An 18595-nucleotide genomic window follows, 5' to 3' on the forward strand; every position below is an offset into this window, starting at 1 on the left:
CCGCCCCCATTCTGGCTAATAGTAGTGACTGCTGCTTCTTCACCAATGATAACTTTGGTATTCCTCACCTATAGAATAAGATTTATTTAAATACCAAATCATAGAATTACTCATGCTTCCCAACTACTCTCAATCTACAACAAAGCCTCACTTTCTTAAACTCTCCACCAAATCACCTAACACGCCCAAATCTTATAAGAAGTCATCTCTAAAACCATCTTACTGAAGCACCCCATGATTCCCCATTCATTGTGTGTTCTCACTCACTGCAACAAGAAACCCAACTTGTTCAAATACAGGCATGTTCCTAGTGGTCTCTGGCTAAAGGGCACAGCTATTTATGATCTCTGACAAAGCAGTTCCACTGCAAGGAATTTATCATCAGAAATATTCAGAAGGCTGGGCATGGTGGCACATGCCTATAATCCCAGCTACTCAGGAGGCTGAGGCACAAGAATTGCTTGAACCCTGGAGGTGGAGGTTGCAGTGGGCCTAGATCACATCACTGCACTCTGGCCTGGGCAACAGAGTGAGATCCTGTCTTTAAAAAAATATTCAGAGATGTGAACATATAAACATGAATTCTCACTGCAGCATCAATTCTCACAGGAAAAAAATCCTGTAAGTGCTCATCTCCAGGGAATGGATTAAATAACATGTGATAGAACCACATAAAAGAATATACGCAGCTGCTAAAAAAGCATGTTGCATGAAAACTACACAATGCTGCTTAGAGAAATAAAGGGGACTTAAATAAGTGGAAATTTTATTAATGGGTCAGAAGATTCAAAATTGTTAGAAGTCATTCCAAAGAAATGAAAGCCTATGTCCATAAAAACGCTTGTACACATGTGCTCATAGCTGCTTTACTTATAATAGCCAAACTCTGAACAACTCAAATGGCCATCAACAAATGAATGGATAAACAAACTGTGGTAAGGCTTATGGTGAAATACTACTTGGCAATAAAAAGTGATGAAATAGTGACACATGACATGGATGAATCTCAAATAATTATGCTAAGTGAAATAAGCCAGATCCCCTCCTAATCAAAGAGTGCATGCTGTATGAGTCAACTTATACACAATTACAGATAATGAAAACAATTATATGTTGTCAGAAAGCAACCCATGGTTGCCTGGGTGAGGGGCACAGGGAGAGAGGGGAGGGAGGGGCTACAAAGAGACATTAAGAAGCTTTGAGGGAGGCTGGGCGTGGTGGCTCACACCTGTAATCCTGGCACTCTGGGAGGCCGAGGTTGATCTATCACTTGAGGCCAGGGATTCAAGACTGGCCTGGCCAACATAGGGAAACACTGTCTCTATTAAAAATTAAAAAAAAAATTAGCTCGGTGTGGTGGCACATGCCTGTAGTCTCAGCTACAGAGGAGGTGGAGGCACAAGAATCACTTGAACCTGGGACGCAGAGGTTGCAGTGACCTGAAATCACACCATTGTATGTACTCTAGCCTGGGTGACAGAGCAAGACTCTGTTTCAGAAGAAAAAAAAAAGCAGCTTTGGTGGGTGATGAATGTTTACAATTTTTATTGTGGTTATGGTTTTGTGTGTATATGTATTTCAAAATTGATCAAACTGTAAGCTTAATGTATGTCAATTATATTTCAATAAAGCTATTAAATAAAAAGCATGTGAGAGATCTATAAATACTAAATTGAAAATATAACTGTTAAGAGAAAAAGGCAAGTCTCAATACTGTATTTCTATTTTTGCAAAAGAACGTGCATGTTGTAAATTAAGAGAATATGTAATAAAGGATTACAATACTATATACCAACTTTTAACATAGGAAAAATATTAAGTGATTCAAAAATATGTTGTAGAAGCATATTTATTGACATATAAAGATGTTTACAGTATACAACTGAGGGGGAAGCAAGTTACAAACATATTTACGGTATGATCTTGTTTTAGTTTCTCAACTGGCAGAAAATCTCAAAAGCGTAACTCCATATTTTCACACATAGAAACTTTCATTTCAGCTTATACCAGGGATTATAATTCCCACTATGAGTCTTAGAGAACTCAGCCATAGCCTAAATCTCCTGGAAATGCTATCTGGTCCATACCAACTTCCAAGAATCACTATCTTGTAGGTTGACACAGCAGCCTCTTCTAGCTTTCCTGATTTGTGTTGTTAAAGCTGCAATTCTGGGTCTAAATTTCTCCAATTAAGTTTATTTTATAGTGTCAGCTGGTACAAATGCAGAAATGCTCAAGCTTGCCTAATAGCAAAAGATAAAGTCCCTTGGCCTTTCATATGACACACAGGAGAATAAATCATAAATGGCAAAAAAAAAAGTTAAGGTATGATTTTGCAAGGAAGAAAAAACGCAATTACCTCTTAAGTTCAGGGTATAAAACAATGTACATAATGATTTCAGCTCTTTGGGAAAGAAAAAGTACAAATGGATAGAAAAAGATACAAAGGACATCTAACAAGTTGCCCTTGCTGATGACTCCAAATCTACATCTTACTGAATAAAGTTTTGGGCACCTATTATTTCCAACACTGCCAGATAAAATCCATCTATTCATCTTAGACTTTTCTCCTGACCTCCAGCCAGATGTGGCCAAATGTCTAATGGACACATGAATTTGGAAGAAGTTAAGAATTGTAACACCTGGCATGAGCATCATCCACTGTAAAATTAAACCATTAAAATTAGTCTCCAAGCTTTGAAGGCCACCACCTCAAACTGTCCTTCAAGAGGACTGTAAAGTAGTGTGGTGAGATGGGTTCTGGTGTCAGACAAAACAGCTATGCCACCTGCCTGCTGTGGCAATCTAGGAAAAAGTATTTAATCTCTCTAATTCTCATTGGAGAGTACCCAGAATAATGAGTTCTAATAAAAATACAAGTAACTAGCTCACAAGAACACTGTGAGAAGAGGAAAAAAAAAACTTGTGAAATATGATGTCAACACAGTGTCTGACATAGAATATGCACTCACAAAATGTTTCCTGCCTTCTCTTTTGTGAGATGACTTTGATGTAAATGAAACAGTCTAATAATTTAAGAGTTATAAACATAGTAGCAAAATTTAAAAATGGAACAATAATACGTTTTGTCTGAGATTCTGGGTCATTTCTGTGTTGTGGAACAAGTATCTGATACAGCTGGAATAGGAGAAAAACAGTAGTTTCTCTTACATTAAATAGCCTATAGCAACCCCTGCCTCCTTTATGTAGAGTGTGCACATTTGGCCATGAGTGTGCATGGCACACACATAGTCACACACACACACTCTCTCGGTACTTTTAGTTATCTTTGTGTGTGTGTATGCCTTACTTCTGCAACTAGATTACAAACTCAAGGATATTTTCTGTTTTGCCACTTTAAGCCACAGATGGATCTAAGCAGATACTAATGAACAAGTTAGCTTAAATGAACTGGTTCTCTATCTTAAGTAAAATGTTAAAAAATATGCCAATCGAGACAAGATAAAAATCAACAAACATTTTTGGCCCAAGGTATAATATTTATTTGATACACTCCAAATGGTCTAGCTCAAACCTAGAGCCTGTCACTGGTAACTTTGTGTTAAAGATGCAATGTACAATGTGTACACTGTAATGTACAGCCTGCTAGAGTTTGGAGATGGTTCAAAATGTTCTATTTCTGGTTCATTTTACATTGTTTCAATAATCCCTTTAACTTCCCTGAAAATGGCCATGAGTGTATTATAACTCATGTGATCAACAACTACAATTGAGCCTTTTCTGATATGCTCCTTTATGTTAATAAATATGGCCACACCACTAACAAGATTGGCTTTTGCCTCTTTCTGGTTAAAGATGAGTTTTAATGCTGCCAATGCCTTCATATTGATCATGTCTCTGGCTGCAGTTGGATTTTCAGACATATTTAAAAGTAGTTTCAAAACAAGATTTCTGGTTTTGCAATTTCCCAAAGACAGCAAATGGAAAAGCTCTGAAAAGTGATTGGCAACAATGTAGTGATGGACAAAATCAGTAGTCAGTTGTCCTAGTATCTTTAATCCAGATTGCTGTCCAGGTGAGTTCAAAGGAAATGACATGGTTTCTTTACACATATGCTTAACATGTAATTCAAGTTTGCGTTGTCTTTCATCCTCAGAAGGAGGATTCAGAGTAATTACAGTCTTTTTTCTCATTTCAGGGGAAGGAAAACTGAGCAAGCTTTCAATAAGTGTCACTATACCCACTTCATTAATAAACTCTTGGGCAAATGGGTGAACATTATGGACACCCATTGCAATCCGTGCTATTTTATGAATAAGAGGATCAGTAGTTGACTTAAGTATGCTAACAAGTTTTTCAAATTCCTCAGAATTCATATAGCATTCCATTTTGCAAGGACAAGCAAATGGCTTAATCCCATTTACCTCCCTGATCCTGATTTGGCGTCTAATCTCATCTATGGTCTGGATGCAAGGGTCAGAACCAAAAGGACCCTCAGGGACAGGCTGTGAGCATGAGTGAGTATTCCTAGAAGAGTGGCGAGCTGTTGCCACAGGCAAAGAACTGGCATTTTCTTCAGCTGAGGCCAGAACAATATATGAAGGAGGGCTTGCCTCAGATGGTGCCTGGGATCTAAATCCTAACACTGCTGGAGTTACAGCAGGGGCTTTGGGCCAGATAGTTACCTCAGACCAGTCCTTGGGCCTATCTTTTTCATTAATTTCATACACAGGCAGAGGCTTAATTATCCTGCTCACAGGTTTAGGATTAGGGTCAAAACTAGTATCATCTCCTTCCCAAAACCAGTTCCCAATAACATTCTCTTCCTCCTCCTCCTCAGCCCCTGACCTAGGTTTGCAACCAGCCCCAGCCGCAGGCTCCAACTCCTCAGCACAGACCTGGGCACCAATTTCAGGTTTATCATTCTTAGTACTGCAACTATTACCAGCCTCTTCTTCATTCCCAAACCATGAGTTGACAGTGGCCTCTTCCCCAGCCCAGGACCAGGCATCAATACCAGTCTCATTTTTACATGTGGAGCTGGTGGACTCATTCCCAGACTTGGGACTGACATCTCCCATGGCTTTGCCCTGAGTCTTAGACTCTGACAGAGCTCCTTCCTTCATCTCAGCAACAACCTTGTTCTTAGACACTGCCTTCATCCCTGCCACTGTATCTATCTTAGACCCTGCCTTGCCTTTTGCTTTGGACCTGGTCTTGGCTACAGGCCTAACGCCACCAGTAGCCTCCCTTTCTGCTCCAGCTTTAGCTTGTATAGCAGCCTTTTTTTCAGTTTTGGCCTGGGCTCTTGTCTTATTCTTAGTCCCAGTCATGGCTGAAGCCCAGTTATACGTCCCTGTCCAGTCTTGGCCTTGGTTCTCAATGTGTCCTAGGTTGATGCCTTAACAGTCTTTTACTTGGTCAGGGAAAAACCTGGTAGCAAGAGTTAGAGTCAACTGTCAATTCTGCAGTCACAGAGTTCTCTTTCCAAACATACAGCCTCTGCCAATGATACAGAGGACAGAGGCACGCTCGGGCTGGGGAAGAATGATTGTTCTCAAGTGCAGACCTGCTGAAGGTGATGGTCTTCCAACAATCCAAAGCCACCACAGCTACCAGTGGAGATGGACCTGAGGTTGAAGAAAGAAACTGGCTTTGAGTCTTGTCCAACTGTGCTTCTCTATGCAAACAGCCACACAGAAGGACATAGGAGAGGAGAAATGAATTGTGTAGTAGAAGTGAATTAACAGAAAACTCTACTACTTCATTTTATACCTTGCACACTGCCACTAATGCTCAACAATGTCCTGCCCAAGCACTGCCATTCTTTTACTCTGCATCAAAGAGGAACAAAGATGGAGGTAAGCTTGCTGAGATAAGAAAGGCTAAAGGAGTGCCCAGTCCCTTTGGACCCATGCTAGTAGGTCCACCACTCAAATATATACCACTAGACCCCATAGGTGTATTCAGGAAACCCTCACACCAACCTGCACTGATGCAGTGCAATTCTTCCACCTTCCTTGTTTCCGGTGTTGATAAGCCCTATAGTTAACCCATGGGCAGGCCTATGGACAAAAATACGGGTGAACTGGAATTTTGCGTATTTGGTTAACAGACCTGCACTATAATCTCTAAACCCAATATCTGCCTTTCCAAATCTAGGACTTTGGTTATGTAACACTTCTGGCCTCTGAGTACTCCTCATGGCTTCTCTTCCCATTTCCTGTCCCAATATCTACCCATTACCTCATCGGCATAATCCTGGCTTACCCCACCCCATCACTTGTACACAAATGTGAGGTCAGAGGTGTCTGGAAAGCTGGAAGACAATGGCTCCAAATGTGATCTAGTCTAACCCACTTGGCAACAGCCGCTCCATAACCCCAATCAACAGGGGTGCTCACACTTAAACCTACCTTGGATCCAAATAAATAGTTTTTGTTCTCTTAATTAACTTCCAAGTGAACAGCTACATACAGATCTCTACAGGAACCTAGAAAGGAACAGACCTAAGGATAGAAAGGAAGGCAGAGGAAAGAAAATAGAAGAGACTAAGATGATCCAATGCCCATAACAAGGCTTATAACATATGCATTTGAATATTCAAGGACATGTTAAATGTCTCCCACCTGTCTGCTCTTCCCCAATGATTCCCCAGCCATCACCCCAAGACCTGCAGCCTGATTATACCTCCTGCCAACTTTGAAGCCAGTCATTTTCCCAACAGAAGTTATACTCCTTCTCTGAACAAAAATATGAGGTACAGAAATAGGTACTGGAAACATAGGCAAATGTACTTAGAAGGCAGGCAGGGAACATAATGGAGACTGTTATTTTAATAACATCTGTGCATGTCCCTCCCCTTCCCCATGCATACCTAGATCCTACCTCATTCACCATTTATGTCAGCCTGCTCATACAGCAGGGGTTCTCAGGAGATGCTATCCTTCCCACCAAAGAAGAGTCCTCTAGTTAGGGAAGAGTCACATCCTACAAAAAGAAGGAAGAGTAATTAGCAAAAAATAACCCCAAGAGACTTTGTTAACAATGGTAGAAAAATAGCAGATTAAGGGACAGATTACCAGAATTCAGATTCTAACACCTCCTTTTAGAGAATCAGAAACTAAGTAAATGAAGTCTCCCAACTCTCATAGCTCCTCAGATATCCACCATCACAAATGCCATGCATTCTTCTGTGGGACTATTTCTGTACCAAAATGAGAGGGTCTGTGAGGAGTGGCTGGAGATAGAGTTTTGGTTTCCAGAACCAGAAACTGAAGCAGCTGATTGACTTCAAATGTTCTAAATTGACCCTTCAAAAAGATTTCTCCTCTACTCAGAACCCACATTCTCACACATCATTACATTACTTAAAGTGGATCAGCAAGTTGAGAAAACAGATCCTGAACAAGAAAGGTGGATAAATACTACTCTGGTATTTAAATGGACCACTGTTGTGAAATTCGACCAAGTCTACACCCTGTCCATTTGCTTGCACAAAATTGGACGTGGGGATCTAAATATGTAAGACAATAAAGCAGAGCAGTATTAAAAGGCGGTTAAACATTTCATTTTAGTGTCTTCATAATCCACCCACTCACGGTTCCACTTCTGGAGAATCCACCAGACCTACCGCGCAGACAGGAGACTTTGACATCAACCTGGAGCCTGAGGGAAGGGACAGCACCCAGGACATGGTGTCCGATAGGCCCCTTTCCGGAATCAGGGCCCCGAGTAGGTAACGCGGCCCACCTCCCGCGGGCTGGGCACAGATCTGGGACGCCGGCCCCCCGCCGGCCTCCCCGGGCGCCCCCCACAAGGGCTCCGGCTCCGCCATTTCTCCCGCAGGAGCTTCCCCCACAGCCCCCTCCCGGCACAGATACCGTCGAGGGCGGGGCGCGGGCGCCTGCAAAGCTGGCTGGGAAGCGGTCAGCGTGGTTCTCCTGCAGATGATCTGACGGTTCTCCCCGAGCCAGGCCCTCAGCCCTAGGCCCGGCCTGACCCACACCGGTCACCGCCTCCCCATCGCCAGGAGTCTCGGACACTGCGCACCTCTCTCCCGCACCCGGTTCCGAGCGGATAGTCTCGTAGTTGCCGGGCTGCCAGGGTCGGCGGGGCAGGTTACCAGCCGGTCCACCCTGGCGGACCACCCCCACACCCTGGACCCTACCTCACGCACCCCCACTTGCCTTCAAAGGCCCAAGGCCCAGGTCGTCGGCCTCCCCCTCCTCTCCTCAGCTCTCCTCTGGCGGCTCCTTACTTAGATTCCCACCGCTTTCCCCGCATTCCCAACAGCAAAGACGCGTCCCGCCCCCCAACGCCTCTACACCAAATAGGGCAGGGGCCGCGCAGGATGCAGCAAGAACCGCCCGCCGCGAGGGTGCCGGGAAAGGGGAGGCGGAGGGATACGGCGCGAAAGGCTGGACGCCCCCTCCCAGGCCCACCGTAGTTCCGACCCAGAGGTGGGCGGGGCCACGACGAGACCCAGCCCGGACTTGCGTGTTGGCCCCTGGCTGCCTCAGGAGGCCCTCGCGGACACTAAAACGTGGCGACCACCAACAGATTTCTAGCGTTGCTATAATATTTGGGACTGGTGGGAGGCTAGGGGCCCGGGCGTGGGACAGGATGGGGAGGTCAGGAAGAGCCGCGCTGGAGGGAGCAGCGGATGGATACCAAACTGCTCCCTGGTGTGTCTGCACTCCCAACCCAACCTCCTGCCTCCCCTGCACCCCCGCCCCCCGCCAAGGACTGCTGGGTGTCTGCCCCCCCGCTCCCCAGTCCTCTCACCCTCCCTCCTGGACGCTAATGGGAAAGAGGGTGTTAGCACTGTAGTCTGGGAGGGGAGAGATGATTTCGGGCTAGACAGGCCCAGGGCTCTAAGGTGGTCCTCCTGTGCGTTTCTTTCCCTGCTTCATGGAGCCACTCAGGGGAGAAGGTACACCTGCTCTTAAGTGAACTCCAGAGCAGGGGGCTCCCATCAAGGCCTCACCACTGCTCCTCCTGTAAAAGAAAGTAGACTTAGACCTCTAACCCTAGGAAATCAACCACTGGTCTGCACCAGACTCATTTCTTTCTGGTACATTGCTTTTTCTCATTTCAAATGGTGGCTCACATTGGCATTGTGCTGCCCCCACAGTTGTCCCCAAAAGCGGACCTTTCCCTGTCAGGACCCACAGGAGGTCATAGCAGTCCTCCCTCTGATGGCTCCAGGTAGGGATGGTCTTGGCGCCTCTCCACTCTTCTGTCAGGAGAGGGGACCACTATTCGCCCACTTCCTTAAGGCAAATCCCAGATCCAACTGCTCTCCTCAACTGCCCCTTTTCTCCCAGCCCTGCACCTGCCTAATGAATGCATGTGCTTTTTTCTTTTTCTTCTGAACATACAAAATATTTTACTCTCCCTTCCAAGCAGTGGGGAGTTTGAGTTGTTAGACTGGAAGTTCCCTGAATCAAAGGACCCTTTTAGTATTGTTCACCACTATATTCTCAGCACATTGTAGACAATATCATCAGTCAGGATTGAAGGAGGTGACTGGCTACTGAGTCATGACAATTCTATGGCACCCTCTGTTTTATGCAGATCAATGCTAATTCAAAGGTGTGTCTTTGTCATTGCTGCCTGTAACCCCAGGGCTTAGCCCAGAGTATGCCACACACAGCTGCTCTCTGTATGGTTTTTCAGTGTTGGAAGGGAGCAAGAGAGGAAGACAGAGAACGTGAACCAACTCCTGAAGCACACACTTATTAGAGATAGTACCAATACCTACATTTTAAAATATAGAGCACAAAGAGGCAGAAAAATATGATCATTTGTATTCCCTTTGTGGATGCCTCAATCTGACACACCAAAATATGTGACTTAGGAAATACTAGTCATACTAAGAGAAACAGGAGTTTCAATTGCATGTCACACTACTTTTTGATGAATCACTTTAGGATATGATTCTCAACATTTGTGTGTGGTGGCTTTTTTTTTTTTTGGTTTTGTCCTTTAAGCTTAATAGCATTAAAACTTTAACACACTGTCAAATATGAAGGACATTGGCCTGCAGATTCTGATATGAGAGTTTTCTTTCTCCAGTATAATGCTTTAAGTAAATATATGTGAGAATATTAAAATGCATAATTTCTTATAATAGCAATTAATTGTAAATAATGTAAGTGAAACCACCTTTGTAAAAATTGTAACGAGATAATTATGATAGTGAAGGAGATCTGATCTGGCTAACACTTGTCTTGCCTTTGGCTTTCAAGCTGCCCTTAATTATTCCTGGGCTTATAAGCTAACTTTGGGAGACATTTACTTTACAGTTTAAATGATAATAGCCATTCCCCAAAACTTAACCAACTGCCTTAGTAAAGCTAGTAAGAAACCACCAGGCTAGAAGGATGGAGCAGCCTGAGTCCTGTTAAGGTGTAGACATGAAGGATTGACAGCCATTATTCTGGAGGTCACAAGATATGCAATTTCCCCAATTACTCCTGCAGATAACATCACTATTGTAGAACGTAGGATTGGACTTTTGAGGTATCTTTTCATATTTCTTGCATGTCTGGCTCCACCTCGACCCACCAGCTGCTCCAGAGGCCCCATCCAGAAGTGACTCAGCACACAGAAGGACCATTTTCCACACCCCTATGATTGTACCTGCAACCAATCAGCACCAAGCACCCATTGCCTAGCTGCTCCCATTCCTTTCCCCAAACTACCTTTGAAAAACCCCAGCCCCCAAATTCTTCAGGAGATTGAGTTAAGACAGGACTCCATCTCCCAGTTGGCATGGCCAGCGCCACATTAATTAAACTCTTTCTTTACTGCAATGCCATGGTCTCCTTGATTTTGTTTGTGTAGCTGGCAGGAAGAACCCATCGGGTGGTTACATGAATAACCATCAATAGGGAAAGGATTAAACTAAGTATGATAAATTTATTTTATAAAGTACTATTCTACCCTACTATGATATCAAAAAGAAGTAGCTCTCTATATACCAAAATGGAAATAACTCAAAATACAGAGTGAAAATGCAAGTTGTACAATAATACATATGATTTATGGAAAGTGTGCATTATAAGTATATATCTATTGTAATAGGAAAGTAAATCTCAGGATCCGAAAATCGCTAAGCTAAAGGGAAAAGTCAAGCTGGGAACTGCTTAAGGCAAATCTGCCCCCCATTCTATTCCTAGAATAGATAGTTACTAAGATAAAAAAGCTACATACCTCCCTCATCATTTATCTGCAAGGAAATTCCTTGTGGACAAAGGACAGACAGAGCTCAAAGTCATCCCTCTGCTCACTGAGATAAATGCAACTCTGATTGCTTCCTTTGGAAAGACTAATCAGAAACTCAAAAGAATGCAACCATTTGCCTCTTATCTATCTTTGACCTGGAATCCCCCTCTCCACTTGGAGTTGTCCCACCTTTCTGGACAGAACCAATGTTCATCTTATATGTATTAATTGATGTCTCATCTCTCCCTAAAATGTACAAAACCAAGCTGTGACCTGACCACAGTGGGCACATGTTGTCAAGACCTCCTGAGGCTGTGTCACAGGCATATCCTTAACTTTGACAAAATAAACTTCCTCAATTGACTGAAACCTGTCTCAGATATTTCAGGTTCATATTTTGGAAACCACAAAGGGATTCTGAGTGGAGGTGCCCCTGAACTTGACAAATCTCCTATTGATGTTTAGTACCAGCCTGAACTATCTTTATGGCATAAACCAATAGGACAATTTGCAGAGACCTGGAAGCCCCCCTCCAGAGAATCCCTGATCTCCCAAAATTTGGTCGAGAACTAAACTTTAGTTTGCTGTACAATTCCTTTTTCTGGAGTTTTACTTGCTTCCAATAAGGAAGGCAGGGTCTGCAAAATATCTCAAGCACTGATCTTAGGTTTTACAACAGTGACGTTATTCCCAGGAGCAATTTGGGGAGGTTCAGATTCTTGCAGCTGGAGGCTGTATGTCCCCTAAATCATAATTTCTAATCTTGTAGCTAATTTATTGGGCCAACAAAGGCAGACTGGTCTCCATGCAAGATGGTCCCCCCAACCACGGGAAAGGGATATTATAAATTTTGTTTCAGAGTTAAAACTATAAACTAAATTCCTTCCCAAGGTTAGTTTGGCCTACACCCAGGAATGAACAAGGACAGCTTAAAGTTTAGAAGCAAGATGGAGTTGGTTAGGTCTGATCTCTTTCACTGTCATAATTTCATCAGTTATAATTTTTGCACAGGTGGTTTCATTAACACACTGAGATGGACAAAAATGATGAGGGCAACAGCAAGCATGCCTTCATTTATTTCTTCTCCAATGCCCTTTCTTTCTATACATTTTTGACCTATATTATTGCATCTTTTCCTTTTTAACATCTCTTGCAGGACAGGTCTGCTGGTGATGAATATCCTCAGTTCTTGTTTGTCTGAGAAATTATTTCTCCTTCATGTTTGAAGGATAATTTCACTGATCATAGAGGTCTGGGTTGGTACTATTTCTTTCATTATTTTAAATATTACAGCCCCTTCTTTACTTGCATGGTTTCTGCACTGTAATTCTTATCCTTGTTCCTCTGTAGGTAAGGGGTTTTGTTTTGTTTTGTTTTTTATTTTTTTCAGTATTTTCTCTTTGTCTTTCTTCAGTTTGGATATGATATGCCTATGTTACAGGTAGTTAGACAGGCAAGAGTGGGGCAGAAGGAGGATCTCCTCCCACCCACTAGGACTGTGAGAAGATTATTTAGCAATGATTGGATTGCCTCTCTAAAAGTGAAAAATCAGCAGTTGGTGCCAGGGAGAGGCCATTTCCTAATGGCCCACACCTATTGCACTAAAGTGTTAATTGAATGCAGGCACCAGGGAAAAGCAACTTCCTAAGCATATGCATTAAGAGACAAAATAGCAGAGCATGACCTTCTGGGGGCACTCCACTGGAAAAGAGAAGGAAGTCTCAGATGGGCATGCATACAACTTTCTAAGCACACTGTGCGTGCTCACTTCCTCTAAGGGTAAGGAGGGCACCTCGCATGTGGGTAGCTCACCTAATAGGAGAATCACGGGAAAGGGGCCAGCCTATAAAGTCCTAGGATTAAGGTTAAACATCACACTTGTCCTTCAAGTCACCTGCTTGGGTCTCTTTCAAGCATGCTTTCCTTTATTTCCTGTTCTAAAGCCTTTGAAAATAAACTTCCACTCTTGCCCTGAAACTTCCCTCAGTCTCTTTTTCTGCCTTATGACCCTAGTTGAATTCTTTCTTCTGAGGAGGCAAGAATTGAGGTTGCTGCAGACCCATAAAGATTCACCAATGGTAACTTGGACGTTTGTCACCCTTAACATATTGTGCCATGAGACTCCGTTATTTGCCACCGATAACATATTTGCCATGTGACTCAGATGTTAAGAGATATCTGTGCCTTGTCTTCTTTGGCTGGAGACATCTGACCCCCATGTGCAGTTTTTCCTCCTCCTCTCTCTCTCTCTCTCTGTGCTGCTGCTGCTGCTTACAGACAACCCTCAGAACAATTCCTCTTGGCCATAAGTGACTCTGCTTTCTGTGGCTGATTTCTCAGCTCACCCTAATGGGTGGCTCGCAGGGGTGGGAAGGACCTTAGGGTCCACATCAAGTAGGCCAGAAGCATTAAAAGGCCTTCCTAGATAGGAAACTCATGAGAGTGGTGAGGCTGAGGCCTAAAGGCCATGCAATGTCTGGGGTTTCCTCTGCTTTTTCTTTCCAACTAAAATTGGCTCTTTTCCAAAAACTTGTACCGCCCATTCTCCTGTTTTCTCTGTGTGTGTTCTAAAATGGCTTTGTACGCCCACCAGACCTTCTGCCTTAGGGGAAAGCCTGCCTCTTTGCTTTCACTTTGCATGCCATATGACTTCTAAAACACACACTCCCTGTTATTACTGCACCCATGGCTCTCTGCTCTCTGCATTTGTGCGGCAGCAACGGCATAGGCGCCTTTGTGGATCTCCCCTGAGGTTTATATTTGTTTTTACTGTCTCTGGTGACCTTCACTCTTTCCCCTGTCTGCTGGCATGTGGCCAGGACACTAATTGGAACTCCAGAGCTGCTAGCTTCTTATAACTTATCATGTGCATTTTGTTCCTGTTATATCCCAGGGCTACTTTTCTGATGGCTTTTAAAAGCAGCTTGTTCACCTGCATAGGGCCTCACTCTGGCACTTTAAGAATCCCACCCTTTTGCTTTTTAAGCTGGCACCACTTTGGGAGGAGGAGAAATTCTTACCCAAAGCCCCAAGTCCTCAGAGGTTATTGCTTTATGTCTAGAGGGAAAATAAATGTTACCCTCTCGAATACAAGGGCTCCTGTTTTTGTGAGCATATGAAGGCTTTCCATGAGTATTCCTCTTGCTTCTTTCCACTTCCTCCTATAGCCTCCATTTCTCGAATTACTTCCATGCCCTTCCCAATGTGCATCAAGACCTTCAAGGTCATATTCTAAGGGAGGGAGGAGAGAAGTCCAGCTGCTGTGGCAGTTAACAGAGAAACAGGCTTCTAAGAAAAAAGACAATTATTTTATTAGTAAAATCTTCTGAGTGAGAGTCATTATACAGTCATTGAGACAAGGATATAGTCTGGCCAAAAGCCACAAATGCAAATGTGAAAGGAAAATATCCTGTACCCCCAAAATCACTAAGCTAAAGGGAAAATTCAGGCTGGGGAACTGCTCAGGGCAAATCTGCCTCTCATTCTATTCAAAGTCACCCCTCTACTAACTCTGATAGAGGCATACTCTGATTGCCTCCTTTGGAAAAGCTTATCAGAAACTCAAAAGAATGCAACCATTTGTCTCTCACCTACCTGTGACCTGGAAACCCCCTCCCTGCTTTGAGTTGTCCCCACCATTCTGGACAGAACCAATGTACTTCTTACATATATTGATTGATATCACATCTCCCCTAAAATGTCTAAAACCAAGCTGTGGCCCAACCACCTTGGGCAAATGTCCTCAGGATTTCCTGAGGCTGTGTCACTGGTGTGTGTCCTCAACCTTAGCAAAATAAACATTCTAAATTAACTGACACCTGTCTCAAATTTTCAGGGTTCATACAAGAAACCCATAGGACAGAGATGAGGGGTGGCCTCAGCTGACAGATTACCACTGGAACAGAAAGGAAAGACTAGGGGATTACACAATAATAACCAGTTAATTTCAGAACCCCAGGAATGGACAGGGGCCCACTGTTCACTCCAGTATCTCCTCTGTTCTCAAGTGGGTAACTATGATGAGATGGGACCATGGATATAAAGTAAAGACTAGTTAAGTCTGGAACCCAAGAAGGGTGATCCCAGCCTAACAGATTACCAGTGGAACAGAAAGGAAAGACTAGGGGATTATACAACAATAACCAGTTAATTTCAGAACCCCAGGGATGGACAGGGGCTCACTTTTCACTCCAGTATCTCTTCTGTTCTCTGTTCTCAAATGGGTAATTGTGATGAGATGGGATCATGGGTACATGGTAAAGACTTGTTAAGTCCAGAACCCAGGATGATGGGGGATGCCCCATATGGGATAATAGGAAGAAAGTGGGGACATCTTTTTTCCATTTTCCTCTTTTATCTCCTCTGTTCTCTCTTCACAAATGGCAGATGGGAAACTGTGTCTCCATACCACAGGATTTGTGCCTCGGATGTATTCCTCAAAACTTGGAAAATTTTAAACTCTCCAAATCTTAAAGTGCTTGGCTTAAAAATAAACTGGGAGGCAATTACAAGTGTCAGCCTTGGAATCCAGTACCTCTGTGCAGGAGGTCCTTGGACTAACTTCTTAAATCTTTTATAACCAAGAGTAGAATAAAGAAAACAAGGGTAAGCCTGCTGGGTGGGGCGAATGAGATTCACACCCCTTTATATTACTTAAGGGACCAATTGCCATTCTTCCACCATTCCCTGGAATTGACTAAAATAGCCCACATTTATTCAGACAAGCCCTAGCAAAAATCTAACTTAGCAATCTCTTGAGAGAGGATAACTTCTACAATATGTATATAACCTCTTTATTTACTTCCCCTTCTCAGGACACACATGGCAACATGCAGTACAAACCTTAACTTTCTAACAGAAAAAAAAATGACTTTTGTCTAGTTCAAAGGTTCCATGAAATAGAAAAAGATGATTTCTCCTTGGTGTTGTGACTTCGTCCCCAGGGTGCAGCAAGCAGGGTCACTAGGGCTGCTCAGGGAAAGGGAACCCAGAAGCCAGCAGCCAGCCATGCTAGTAGAAAGGTAGGAATTCTTACCAGTCAGACTTCTGGCTACTCTCTCTCAGTGCAAACCAGTTCTAGGAATGGTAGATGTTTTCTCTACCCCTCAATGAATGACTTCTGACTTCCCTTCTTGAATTTTCCTTTGTCGAAGCTACCTTTGTAGACTCTAAATCTTGAAAAACTGCTTACCACCTCTTTGAAAATACCTCATACACTCATGGATAAGTCATAACCTTAGTTAAGGCTTATTGGTTTCACCTGTGAGGTTACTTTTGGTAAAGTTCAAAAGCCACAAGTATTGCCTGTTTGGCTAGGCTAAAGTCAAGTAATAAGAGATTTAAAAGGATTTTCTTAGGAACACTATGTTCAAAAATCAGCTTAGTTAAAAGCAGATATCCAAGCTATACATATATTTAAGAGGCCTTTGCTTTTTTCTCTTCTTGAATCTTATTTTTCTGAAGAAAAAAATATTTTTTTCTTATCAGTCAACTGAATTGCTTTTCTTCATTTTGTTTTCTTGCCATTCTTGATACACACATGAAAGGACCCAGGATAATATCTAACAGCTTGGGACTCCTTGGGAAAAACAGAGGAGGCACCACGGACCCTCCAGAGGTTTTGGGAAAAATCTCTGTTTTCCTCATGGAACCCCAGAATTAAAAGTGAATAGATCCCCCTTAAAATCTAAGGCTCTGTTCTGTTTGCATTGTGTTACCTGTTTTTTACTTTTGGGAGTTTCAGAAATTACTTCACATTATAAAATAACTTTGGTAAAAACCAGATAGGAAATATATGGATGGCTAATGGCAGCTATGGATTAATACTTGCACGTTTGGATTAGAGAAGCATGCTCTTGGCCACCTGGAAGGTACAGGCAACATCCCCCTCACACCCCCACGCCCATTTAGAGATAAGACTCCCATGGGGAATGGGCTGATAAGCACTGGATCACTTTGCAATGAAATGCACAGTAAAATCATCATATTGTCTTACTCCATAGCATTTCTCTTTTGGGGATCCAGGATCCAGTATAGCGATGGGACCCTTAATATTGGGGATCCATTTGTGCCTTCCAGCTGTGCCTGCTTATTAGGCTCTGAAAATGGCATGCTTTCTCCACTCTGTTCTTCTAAAGGCTCCACCCTAAAGCCAGTGATCCAACTGAGAAACAAAAAGTGGCAAATAAAAAATCTTACAAATGAATCTTCTGTGTATGTATTCCTATGTGTCATGTGTATGATGTTTATATAAAAGAGCTCTAATTAATTGGTATTAAAAAATAAGTGCTTAAATATTATCAGAAAAATAAAACTGTAATGCCTTTTAGTTCATGTGACCTAAATAATCTTTGGGAAATAAAGATAGTTTTAGGATTATTAAAATAAAAATATCTTCAAAAATTTAGACATTTGGTCTAAATTATGCAGGTCAGATATTAGGTTTGCTAAATGCTTTAAGGTCATAAACTGTTTCTTTGGCTTTTGAAAACTGTTCAATTTGCCTGCTTTACCACTAGATAAGGCCTAATAACATGTGGAGTTAGCCATACCCCTAGCTATGCTGGAAAGAGTCAGACCTTATCTGCAGTTCTGTCTGGTGTTCTGGGCTCCAAATCTAGCACATAATTAAAATCACTTACTAACCAGGTTTTTCACCAAAAGTTGCTAAGAGTCAACAGTGTAACATGTATTTTAAACTACTGAAGAAACAGTTTTACATGCAAGGTGTGCAAGGAAAGTAAAATGTGCATTTGGTAAAAGACTACAAGAAGGCATGAGAATGTGAATTTCTTGCCTAGTTTAGAGAGTTAAAGGATTATTTTTAAGTTAGAGAGGAAACATCTGAGGGTTTGAACAAGTTGTGGAAAGTTTGTGAAAAATACATTGCAAAAGAGATTCTATGTGTAAACATATTGGATAAGTTAAAGGGGTATTACACAATTTTTCCATAAATTGAACATTGGAATAAAAGCCCAACAGAGTTTTCTTGGAACAACTGTAAAGTGCTATAAAAGGTTTATGAGAATCTTACCTTATTGTCAGACATTAAAATTAGATAGATTTGCCTATAAGGTTTTATTAAGAAATTGGTTTGACACTAATGCAAAGGTGAAATTTAGCTTTCTCTCTTGAACAAGATTTTTGTGTAACATTAAAAAGTAATTAAATATTTTTGTTTGCCTTTCAAATAAACTATAAGTTGGCTAAGTGAATGACTTATGGTGACCTGGGATTTGATTTTATAGTATCAAGTGTTTAAAATCTTTGACATTTGACAAACTTTCCAAAATTAAATTATGTCCTTTTCTGACCTAATTAATGTTTTAGATATTAGGTCCTCTAACACTCAAAAACAACATACTTGGCTTATTTGGAATAAGGAAGCATTGTCAAATATGAA

The 18595-nt window shown here is 42.3% G+C and overlaps 2 protein-coding genes across 14 annotated transcripts in view; both read right to left on the bottom strand.

Moving 5' to 3' along the window:
* LOC105706448 (ras-related protein Rab-40A-like) overlaps positions 1 to 6938 on the bottom strand; it is a 136183-nt gene extending 129245 nt beyond the window's left edge. For 3 of the 7 annotated variants that reach the window (XM_064362175.1, XM_064362168.1, XM_064362178.1), the window contains exon 1: positions 6850 to 6929. The gene's annotated coding sequence lies outside the window, so the exon portion shown is untranslated. Of the gene's footprint in view, positions 1 to 6838 lie in introns of all 7 variants that reach the window. The other 4 variants (XM_064362190.1, XM_064362170.1, XM_064362184.1 and 1 more) reach the window with 3 other exon arrangements.
* On the bottom strand, positions 1832 to 6936 carry GPRASP3 (G protein-coupled receptor associated sorting protein family member 3). Of its 7 annotated transcripts, XM_012436849.2 has the most exons (5): positions 6850 to 6936; positions 6378 to 6470; positions 5949 to 6026; positions 5737 to 5795; positions 1832 to 5591 (listed from the first exon to the last, which is right to left on the bottom strand). In XM_012436849.2, the coding sequence occupies exon 5, from the start codon at positions 5292 to 5294 to the stop codon at positions 3651 to 3653; it is 1644 nt and encodes a 547-aa protein (XP_012292272.1). In that variant the 5' UTR covers positions 5295 to 5591; positions 5737 to 5795; positions 5949 to 6026; positions 6378 to 6470; positions 6850 to 6936; the 3' UTR covers positions 1832 to 3650. The 7 variants fall into 7 exon arrangements, with proteins under 7 accessions (XP_012292272.1, XP_012292271.1, XP_012292269.1 ...); XM_012436848.2 differs by lacking the exon at positions 5737 to 5795; XM_012436846.2 differs by lacking the exons at positions 5737 to 5795; positions 5949 to 6026.
* Positions 6939 to 18595: the final 11657 nt, after the last annotated feature.

This window comes from Aotus nancymaae, unplaced genomic scaffold, assembly GCF_030222135.1.
Source record: "Aotus nancymaae isolate 86718 unplaced genomic scaffold, 86718_ANA_hifiasm-v0.15.2.pri h1tg000004l, whole genome shotgun sequence".
Classification (NCBI taxonomy): Eukaryota; Metazoa; Chordata; class Mammalia; order Primates; family Aotidae; genus Aotus; species Aotus nancymaae.

Excerpts from the sequence above, each read along its gene's own strand:
- GPRASP3 (XM_012436846.2), bottom strand. The coding sequence starts at position 5,294 with ATGACTGGGACTAAGAATAAGACAAGAGCCCAGGCCAAAACTGAAAAA.